General features: G+C 43.2%; 1 protein-coding gene across 1 annotated transcript in view; it reads left to right on the forward strand.

Moving 5' to 3' along the window:
- The window catches only part of XRCC5 (X-ray repair cross complementing 5), a 93,893-nt gene that overhangs the window by 29,474 nt on the left and 53,002 nt on the right, over positions 1-11,417 (forward strand). Inside the window, exons 11-13 of the mRNA XM_019522646.1 lie at positions 1,700-1,837; positions 3,960-4,050; positions 5,425-5,555. Of these exons, the coding sequence (XP_019378191.1) occupies positions 1,700-1,837; positions 3,960-4,050; positions 5,425-5,555 (360 nt within the window). The remainder of the gene's footprint in view (positions 1-1,699; positions 1,838-3,959; positions 4,051-5,424; positions 5,556-11,417) is intronic.

Genomic DNA, 11,417 nt, shown 5'->3' on the forward strand with positions numbered 1-11,417 from the left:
GATTGAAACCAAAGTGAATAGCCTGCGTCTCATCCAAATTTAAAATCTTGTAAAATATTACTTTGTCTACTTATAATTAAGAAGGCTGCAAGTAGAATATATTTACTGTGTTTCTAAGTGTGGGCATGAGCCTCTGATTCTTGATTATTGTATCTCATTGATTAGAAAGCTGTCCTTTTTTTTTTTTTTAGTGTGAAACGTGGCAGGCTGACGTAAGATTTAGTAGAATTAAAATACAAGCAGATTCAGTTAGATGCATTCCTCAAGGGTGAATGATTGTAAGAAACAAAAAGCAAAATACCTTCCCATAACCCAAAATAGTAATGTTTTAAATAACTTTGTTTCTGATGCACTTTTCTGCAAGTTTTCATATGCTGAACAACTGTCACAAGCAATGTATTAACTAAAATTAGCCTAATCTCAACAAAATTACCCTGAGATGAGTAAACCAAAGCAATAGAAAACAAGTGACAAAGTGAGGAAGGGGATGGTATTTTAAAACGATGGATTTGGAGGGGTGGGGGACAGGCAGGAGAAAGCTCTGCACTGCTGCAGCTAAATTCAATCACCTGCTACCTTCAGGTGCAAGGTTGGAGCCCTAAACGCCAGGTAGCATGTAACTGCCCCAAATTCCCTAGGTGTGGGCTCTAGAAAGGGGACTTGATTATAATCAGGGCCTTTACAGGCTAACAAGGCTAATTTCAACAGACTCTACCGCAAAAGAGACACCCGGTGTAAAGAATGCAAAGCCGGCTCAATATGGTCGTGACAGCAGACAGCCATCAGCAGTCGTGCTGCCGTATCCCGAACAAGCTGTGAAGAGTAGATCAGCTCAGTGAAAAGAGAATTATAGTAATCCAGCCTTGAAGTCGAGGGAGCCTGTTGGGAGCATGATTAGGTCATCACCTGATTAACAAGGATATAACCTACATGAATTATATAGGGGAAAGCCCTCCTGAACCAGGTCTGACATACAGCTTTCCTTGGGGGTAGGGCATGATCTAAATGGACACCAGTCTTGTTAACCTGACTCCAACCTCCAGACAAGTTCCCTCAACATGAGCAGCCATATAAGAGGATGAGTCATCTCATCATGAACGGCTCCAGTCCAACAGTGACACTTTTGCTGTCACAGGATTGAGAACGAAATAGCTCGGATGCGAGAGATCACGAAAAGGAGCCAGAACTCCCCAGCTTGGTTCAAACAAATTCTCTGACTCTGCGTGTGGAGCCCACAGTTTTCTTAATGGTCATTTTATAGTTCTTCCTCTGAGTCAAGGGAACAGGGAAGCTGAAATACCCCTGCCCCTTCTCTACTACAGGTCGAAATAAAATCTGGGTCTGTTCTCAACATGAGGGCATAAACTTCAAAACCAAAGCTGTGAAACATTCCCTGAAGGGCCCATTTTTCCTTCCTTCCTTCCTTTCTATTACTCCTGTATTTCCTCTAGGCCTCTTCCATTTTTATGTGAAATGGTGATTTTTACAGGAGCTGAAGGCCAGACCAGCTTGGGATGCATCTGTCCTTATGACTTGATTGGAATTGAACTGATTGCTTTGCTTTTTGGAGGAGATCAAGTCAAGAAGGTTGACTAAGATTGGAAATGTCCTAGTCTTCCCCAGCGCTGTTGGGTTCAGGAGCCGTATTTGACTGTGCTTTAACAAGGGCTCATCTGACTTCACGGCTCTTTCTTTGCAGGCTGCAGCTGTTGCGTTTTCTGCCCTAGTTCATGCTTTGGAGGAATTGGACATGGTTGCCATTGTGCGTTATGCTTATGATAGAAGATCGAATCCTCAGGTTGGAGTAGCTTTTCCATGTATCAAGGATGCATATGAGGTAATATTTGGTTCTTATATAATACCTGTCTTCAGAGACTCTCCAACTCCATTCTTTACATATGTCAGTTAATGATTTGGGAGAAATGATGTAGAGGTTTGATAGAGGTGAAAGAAACCACAGTGATTTTTGGGTGGTGCACAAAGAGATATCAAGTCACAGAGCAAGGAGGCAGTAGTCTTTTACTGTCAATCTCTCGTGACACCATTTCTGGAATAGTTCACTCCTTTCTAGACATCCAAGGCCAGGTCTGGGCAGTAAATTTAATATGCTTGACACTGAACCAGCAAGCACTCTGTGCTGCTTCATGCTAGCTGCGTCCTAAACTGCAAGCCCTGTAGGCACATGCATGGCACCGTGGATGGGCTAATTAGCAGTGCTGAGTGATGGTACCGATTAGCATGCCCATGGTGCTGAATGGGAGCAGCTACACTGTATACTTGAGGGTGTTGCAGCCCTGCATGGTAAGTTCACTGCCCGGACACAGCCTGAATACCAACAAGATATTAAGAAATTGGCAGTTCTGAGCAATCGTGACCTAGGTATTTAGGTGCTAGATAGACAATGATAACCAGAGCAGAAAGAAACCTTTGCTGATTTCCCTCCCACAAATCTCAGAATTTAGAGGGAAATTGGTGGGGGGGGGTGGAATTTTTACGCAGATTATTAAAAGTACACTTGGAAAAACCAAGTGGTATGTTCAGATATGTGCCCTTTAATTGTACTGATTTTTAAATGATTTTCATTTCAACTCATTCTGTTCCTTCAAGAAAAGTGTCTTGCCCACCTCCCTGAAATCTGTCTCCTTCACCTGCTCCTCTTCCCCCTCCCCCTGGATCTGTGAATTTTCCCATAATTGGTCCTTCTTGTCCTTTTCCAAACCATGAACCCGTTACAACAGAGAACTGATTGGAGACACCTTTGCTGTCGTGGTCTAAAGCAAAGGAGCTGGTGGTTGTTCCCTGGAACCTGTTGGCAGCCTCCTGATTGAGATTGCAGGCTTCAGAGCCTCTGTCAAACATTTGATTGTGTTTTGTTCATAGCAGAGCAATTTAAAAAAAGGAAGGGGAAAGAAAACAGTTCTTTTTTACATATAAAAGTTCCACTCTGTGCCCAGACTCGTCACGGGCTTATACTCCTTGCCAAACCCATGGACTACATGATGGTGCAGCATTCGAGTCTGGTAGCCATCAGATGGCTTTTCAAAAGTACCCAGCCACAAGGAGGGAAGCATGCTAGTGGGATTATTATGCAAAAGTAGTCTGCAGTGTAAAAGCTAGCGTTTAATTTTGTCGTCATTTGGTTTTGGAGTTGACATTCCATTTTGTTCAGTGGAGCAGTGCACATCTCATAGGCCCTGTTTATATTTGTCTGCAGATTCAGGGGAACAATACTGCATTGCTTTACGTGGGGACGGTTCCTTTTGATTCCAGAAGAGCAGAAAATGTGTTCTGTTTTTAATGAACGGTTCATGTCCAACAAAATCACGTTTTAAATAGAAAAATAAAGTCCCCACTGAGACTCTAAAAGCTGCACAACATTGCAGAACTTCTGCAGCATATGTTTCCACTGATCTAACTTATGAGAAACTATTCAAAGAGCTAAGTATGTATATCTTGGCTAAGCAATGACTAAGGTGGGGGCGGACATAACAGTCTTCAAGTTTTTGAAGGGTATAAACATGAAGGATGGAAAGGGATTATTTAGGGTGGTAGGAGCTGGAGGAGGGATAGGAATAAAGGAAAAATTAGGCTAAAAATGTCAAAAACAACTTGCTGATGGTGAGGCACAGGAGTCTATAGAATAGTTCCTTATAGGCAACTGATGCTAATCCTCTTGCCTGGGATATTTCAAACTAAACTGGACAGAGCTCTTGGCAACAAGCCATCCCGAAACAGCAGGATCAGGGGCCCAGTGACCCCGGAGGTTTAATAGATAGCCAGCATGACCAAAACGTTATTTAATGTCCTTATGTTTTAGAAAATAATAATGATACAGTGACTTTTCCACTTAGTGTTGATACAGATGAGATTTTCTTGCACTTGTACTGACTTTTGTATTAGGGCAAACTTTACCTTTTTTACTTTGGATTCAGTTGCTTTTTGCTTTGTTCTTTTTTTAGTGTCTTATATATGTTCAGCTGCCTTATATGGAAGACATAAGACAGTACATGTTTGCTTCCTTGAAAAACAACAAGAAGTGCACTCCTACAGGTGAGCTAGTCCCTCGCTGCATCTCCGATTGCCTGCAGCCCCGTCCCTCTCTGCAGGACACTTCAGAATAGTTGGAGTGTTTCCGTTTTCCCTGAAGCCATGAACTGTGCGTGGTTATTTTGGTTTGAACAAAGCAGCCTTCCTGTGCATGAATCGTGGCCAGGTAGTGTCCCAAAGTAAAGACCATTCAACACTTTGGAGATGGCTTGCACACTGAATGGTTTGGAGGATTGCCTATGACCTTTCAACACCATGCTGTTGGACAAAACTGGGCCCAGATTAAATGATTGCCAGTTAAGAGAGATCACCTGTATACCTCTTTGTGCTACTGGGGAAGTTTAATTAATCCACCACAACTATACAGTTTTTGCCTTCTCTTTTGAGGCTGTAAACAGTCATCAGTTATGATCAGGTTCCTGTTATGTATCCATGTGCTGCACAAGTTAGACCAAGAATCACCAGCTCCTTCCACACGAGGTTGTCCGGCAGCTGCCTATACATACACACTCCTCTGCATGCAAAGGCTGCATTTAAAGTTGTGTGCTGGTGGTAGTGCTGAAGGAGCATGTGCACGTGCGAGTATTTACATTCAGAGGCTCCTAAGAAAATGTGGCTGCGTAATGTTTGGTGCGTTGTCCAATCAGTCTGTCATAGCATTAGTAAATGGATGTACTGTGTAGTACAGACTCTGTTTCACCTGGGGTTGTAGGGCTGGAGGGGACCTCACAAGGTCATCTAGTTCAGCCCCCTGCTCCAGGCAGGAGCATCCCTGCTCAGACCTGTTCTTTGTTGTGTGCTGCACTCAGAAAATGAATAGGGCTCTACCAGTCAGCATATAAAGCATGCGGTTATTCCTGAGTCAGTTTGGGGTTGCTGGCTTGTAATGGGGAATTTGAGAGCAGAAATTTAACACTGCATCTTACCAAGCAATAATTGACTATTGTGAACGGAGTTTATTTACAATCACAACTTTTAAAAGTTGCATTACTCAGCTGAGTTCTCCATGCCAACTGTTCTTCTTATTTTCCAAGCAGTCTATAAACCTTCTGTTGCAAATAAAAACATCTTGAAAAAGAAGAAAAGTGGAAGCAGAAAAGCAGTAATAACGGAGGGCTTCTCGAAACAAAAAGGCTTTATAACTTTACATTGTAGTCCTTAAACAAAGTAGGATTTTCATTATTGTGTCCATTATCCATGTTCATTATCATCCTATTTCTGTCCCCAGGGAATACAACCCCCCAGTGAATTCTGCAGCATTTAATGCCTCTGTTAATATTGCACGTTCTGAAGTGAATCTTCGTGGGTGACTTATTGCAAAGGCACACCTCTATCTGCACATGTTCAATCTTTTTCTGTGTTTAATTGCTGGCTTAGGTGAGCAGTTGTCTGCTGTCGACTCTCTGATTGATTCAATGAGTTTGGTCCATGAAGATGATGATGGCAAGACATTTGACACATTTAAAACAAGCAAAATTCCAAATCCTCACTTTCAGAGATTGTATCAGGTGAGATGACAAACTGATCACTTGTGCATGAAAACTTTTCCTGTTTCTACACACCTCTCTCCTCTTCCTCAGAAGCACATGAAAAGACTTGAATTGTGAGCCATGTAATACACATTAATTCACCCCTTGGTCCTCAGTGACCACTGGCTTGAACTTTGCAGCTAACGTTAGTCCTTCTCTGAATTAGGGTGGGCCAGCTGGTCAATTGGCCTGGTCAAATATTGCCAATTGCCTGGTCAATTGACTGCATATTTTTTGATCAGTCAAAGATTATAACAATTTGTCAACACCCCCCCACTACATTTTTTTTAGTTTTCTTGACAGAAATATGATTTTTTATTTTTTGACACATTTCTTAATGGAAAATTTGTGCTTTTTCTGTGCATTAAATTGGACCTATTGGCATTTTATTTTTTTACTATTTTTGACCAGTATTTGACTAGTCAGTTGACTGAACTTTATTTGACTGGCCAAATACCCAACCCTACTCTGAATATTCCTGGTTTTCAAAAAGCAGAGTAAATCAGCCTATGATAAAACTCACTGCTAGACAGCTCCATATAGTCAAGCTGGCTAGTTTGAGGGTAGTGCAGATATCTATCTCTGCATAATCTTGTAGTCATCCTGGGCATGTTTGTGCCGTGTCAGACATGGTCCTAGTGAGTGCTGTTGTGAAACTCACTCTCTTTGCTCTTTTTTGCTCTGCATGGGCCAAAGAAATGTGCTGTCGCTGTCTTTTGGTATACATACAGCATACACCCAGCACTACTTTCTAGCGCTTGGCCTCAGGCCTGCTCATGAGAACGATTCTGGATGCATCCAGCACCACTCTAACAGCAGGTACACGTCCTGTTTTGGTGACGTGGTGCACATGAAGTGAGAGTGAGTGGGTGAGGCTTTTTTTCACAGCAGCACTTCTGGGCATAGCCCAAGACAATGTGGATATGCCCATCCTCTGTCTGCCACTCGTAGGCATGGACAGGAATTGATTTTAGATCTGGAGAGGGACTTAATTCTTCTAGCAAGCCTTGAACACAACCATTTGCCCCTTTGTCACTTTTTCTAGGGATGTGGCATAGGCAAATTAGCTCAGTGTTTCTGGTAACATGTTCAAAAATGGAAGAGTTTAAAGTGCTGACATTTAAAATAGCCTGATTGGGCTTCGGAGTTAACACATTTTGCAGAATCGGTAGAACAGTTCACACTTCTTTTGGAGTTATTGTATCAAGCTGTCTGCATTTTGATTTACATTCATTTCATATCGCAAAGGGTTTTTTTTAATTTCAACTGTGAGGACGAGAGAACTATGCCTCAAAATTTAAGTGCCCGTTAAAAAAACATTAACACGAAATTCAAGAAAAAGGGCAGTTGTGAAGCAGGTTACGTGGCTGCACAATTGAATTCTGCACAGGGCCTTGGCAAGAGTATTGTTAAACGTGCGGTTCTGCTCTGAGAACCGACTAAAAAGAATTATGGTAAAAATAACAGTTGTGGTGTCCACTGATACTGTATCTCAATCGTTCTAGATTAACTTTGCAAATGGGAAGACTTTTTTTTTTGTTTCTAAATTCAGCCCGGATTCAGAAAGTCATCTTGGGTTTCTTCATTTTCTTGCATCGTCACCAGAAATAAAAATTCAGAAATCCAAATTTAGTTCACAGTGACACAAGTCAACCCCACTGCCTTGAAATCCTCATTTCCACTCTCATTTGTACCTGCAAAACCCAACGTTCTCTCAGATTCTGGCAATCAACTTGATTACACAGGATGTCACTGAATGCAAAATTTGCTTCACAGAAGCTTAATACTGACGATGATGCTTGAAATGGAAAGACCCCAGCGTGACTCGCATCTGAGGGGAGCTTACAGGACTGGGAATTAAAGGGGGAAAATGGTTTTACTTATAAATAGAAGGAAATTTGAGATGGAATTTCTTCTGCTGTTATACCAAGACACAAAACGTTAAACTCTTTTGCTTCACCGGCCATTGCTGGTTAGAGACATCTTTCCTTAGGTGCATTGGCAGCTTTCCAAGGTAGAAAAATGGCATTGGCCCAGTCTGCAGTGACTGCAGACACTTTATGTGGAGGAGGACATGCAGACGTAGGACTTCCCAGGAGAGATTGCTGTGGGTAGGGTATTATGTATTTAGTCCAGTAATTGCCGGAGGACTCGATCATGATTGTGCTAGGCTCTATAAAACCACACAGTACGGTACCTACCCCAGACAGCTTATGATGTATGTGCGAAGCCATAAACGCCTCGTCCTTTTCCCAGCACGTCCGTTGGAACGTGTCCACATCACTGCTGGCCCCGGTTTCTTGTTGGAGACCCCGTCAGCCAAGGAAGTTGCAGCAAAACTCTTCTTCCATTGAATTTGCTCCATAGTTGGACTCCAGCCTCTAACATTTCTACTAACAAAAAGTTGTATCCCTGGATTTTATGGGTTGGCCAGTAAAAACAGTCATCAACCTGTGAATGTAACCAATGCAGTGATGGCTGCATTAATCCACAAGCAGCCAGAAAGAGACCTTTAAGAGGATACTTAAACTGTGGAATAGTGAATGTGGATGTTGGGGGAAACATCAAGTTAAATTCCTTCTCTGGAAGTCATGGCAGAGATCATGAGAGGGGGCAGTGGCTGTCAAAATTCCCTGGGGTAGTGCACAAAAAAATCAGTCCTTTCTCAGCATCCACAGTCTCCAGTTCTTCCTGGGCGCCAAAACACGGAAACAATTTCTGTGCCCAGCTCTAGGGCAGACCGTGTCCCAGACCCAGCTTCCACATACTCAGCTTCCCTCCCATGTTTTCTGTAGTACAGTTATTTCATTTCCCTGCAGAAATCTGCAGCATATTTTGAAGGCTTGTGCCCTACATTCAGTTTAATATGTAATTACATCATTAGATAAGCTGTACTGATTGTTTTGTACTGGGAGAGGGGTAAGGAGGAAATTAATGGTGGGGAATAAGGGGTGGGGGGTGCTGTGTATTTCAAGGGTTTCTGTTTTATAGTCTAAATAATTTACGTGGCTGACTGGGGTTGTAGCGAGAATATCCCACATAGGGCCTGTTTTGGGTCAAGTTTAAGTGACCCAGAGTTGAGCACTGACTATGTGGAAGGTGATGGGCTGCCCAGCCCTAGTGGGAGCTTCTCCCTAAAGATCAGTGCAGAGGTGGTCTGTGAGTTGAAGGGGAGGACAGGAGGTGGCACAAGAAAACCAACACTGCATTGCACCAGTGACTGTGGAGGCAATCTGGGTGCCAGTGCAGTCGAATGGATCTGGAAGTTATGTTCAGCCTGTTTTAAATGTGGATCTACTTTGAACTCTTAGACACGTAGGGGTGTTCAGGTGTCCCCCTGCTTTGAGGACTAGCCACTTCCTATGGGTTTTGTGGTGTTGTTAATGGTCAGTGATCCAGAAAGAAGAGTGTTTCTGGATTCTGCATGGGAGGTAGAGGGGAGGGAGACAGGACTTTTCCCTTCAGTATGTCCTAATCATCTCTGTCCCTCCTGTCTCTCATACATAGGCTTTCATACTGTGCCCCTCACTGCAGTATCAGAGTTCCCTGTAAAGAATGCCCGTCCAGCCAGCCTTTCATTGTTTACTGCCTTTTGCTCTCTAATCCTGTTCACTTTGCAGATTAGGAGAAGCAAAACCCATTTAGGATTTAATTAGGGTGAAGAGGAGCAAATACATTGCCAGCAGCTGACATGAATGGGATGATGAGATGAGCTTGGAAGGAGGATAACAGCAGGATGCTGCCTGCCTGTGAGAAAGGTAGAGGAGGCTCTGGGAAGGTCAGAGGAAGGAGGAAATGAGGTGGAAAGGGAGACTAAGAGTAGATCCATTGGGATAAGTACGTAGAAGCTTAATTTAGGTAAATCAAATCTTCTCATCAACTTGGGTTCTAAACATCTTATTTTAAGGGTTAAAACAGTAGTTCTCAACCATTTTAGACCCAATGGATGCCTGCTTAGACTCAAGGCACCCTTCTCTGGGTTGTCTGGCGAATCCTGTTTGCACATCTAACTGTGCTAACATTTTGTGGCACCGTGGTTGAAAGTCACTGGGTTAAAACAACAACAGCCTTCCTCACTTTGTGGGGATAAGAAGAAAAAATGCTCCTCAGTCCACCCTGTTACTGCAGCTGACACACCAGGGACCTTGGCGTACAATAGCCTGCAATACACATTCACAACAGGAGCCTTAAATTTCTTGCTTTTGTGACTTTAATTCAGTTCCCTAATGCTGTTTTAATATTGTTTTTTTGTATTACAAAAGCCATTACTACAGCTTCCAGCAACATACTCAACCTTTTTTCAAAATAATTATGCCTTAAATCATTACAAGTGTTTCCAAATCAGTAGCTCTGTATGACTGCCTCCTTTTGAAAGCGTGCGCTAATATGGATTGGAATCTTAATGGCAGCATGAAAGAGCATCAGTATTGATGTGAAACATATGGTCTGGGTTTTCTTTATTGGCAGCTCTTCAGCATGAATGGAGTGGTATTTTTGTTTGCTTTTTTCTTTTCTTTTTTTTAAATTAAGGTCGTGCCTTGCGACAGAAAGAGCAGATCTCTCGTGTTTGCCTTGTAGATGGTGGAGTTATGCTATACTAGGAGTGTTAGGGATAATCATGCAGGTGCTTCAGTTGTATGTGCTTTTCGTACATGCAGATATGCACCTCCGCTGAATTTCATCTAGACTCATCCAGAAGTGTCTGCACGAGCTCTCTGGAATTTCTCCAGCCCCCTTTGCCAGCCGGCTGTCTCTGTCCTGGCGGGCTAGCCCCAGCCTCAGGGTTTTGCTTGCTGTTTCGCCCGTGTTGGTGAAAGAAACTTCTCTGTGATTCCTGCCATATTTTTCAGTCTTCAAACGCGTCTTCTAGCTTCAGTTGTTCTCTTGCTGTTTACAAGCATTTCTGTCCTCTTGTACCTGCTCTTTTTAATGTCTCTCTCACTATTTGCTCTTTGGTGGATAGTGATTTCTCTTGTGTTGAATAGCCAGATTTATTGACCAAAGGGGAAAATGTTCCTTGAATAAAGCTTGATGGAAACCGAAACAGGATGTCAGTGTATCCATAGTGGCATTGAAACAGGAAGTCAGGGCATCATTTTTCTGTGTAATATTTTTATCTACATTCATACTGTCTTTATCAGAAGTACCCAAACATCTCTCCTATCTGGCCATGAGTTCTAAAGCAAGGTCTTAGTTTCCTTTGAAATTAAAATAGGAAAGGTAAAATCATGCTGAATAATTGTGAGGGGTAGAAGCAACTATTTAATGGCCACGAACCACGTCCTCCTGCCCAGTGCAAATCATTATGATGTCACTGGGATAACAGAGACCTGGTGGGACTCCACCCATGACTGGACCACTGGTATAGATGGCTATACCCTGTACAGGAGGGATCGTGTAGATAAAAGGGGCGGGGGTGTAGCTCTCTATTTTAAGGAAAGCTACATGTCCCTGCAAGTTGATCTTGGCAACCAGGGTGGATGACTGAAGACCCTCTGGGTTAAAATTCGTGGGGAACATGGCACAGGGGCACACAGCACAGGGGCACAACGGTGGGAGTCTACTACAGACCTCCCACCCAAAGCTTGACCAGGAGTTCGCCCGGGAACTGGCTGAGGCTGCATGCTGCAGGACCATGGTTGTCATGGGTTACTTCAATTACCCAGACATCTCGTGGGAGGATCACTCAGCAAAATCCAAGCGGTCGCAAAGCTTCCTCTCATGCGTGGATGACCTCTACCTGACTCAAGAAGTCTGTGGGCCAACAAGAGGCAAAGTGCTGCTCGACCTGGTACTGGCTACTGGGGGTGACCTAATCGGCGACCTAGTGATCGATGGGAA

This window comes from Gavialis gangeticus, unplaced genomic scaffold, assembly GCF_001723915.1.
Source record: "Gavialis gangeticus isolate Ggan-Ray unplaced genomic scaffold, GavGan_comp1, whole genome shotgun sequence".
Lineage (NCBI taxonomy): Eukaryota > Metazoa > Chordata > Crocodylia > Gavialidae > Gavialis > Gavialis gangeticus.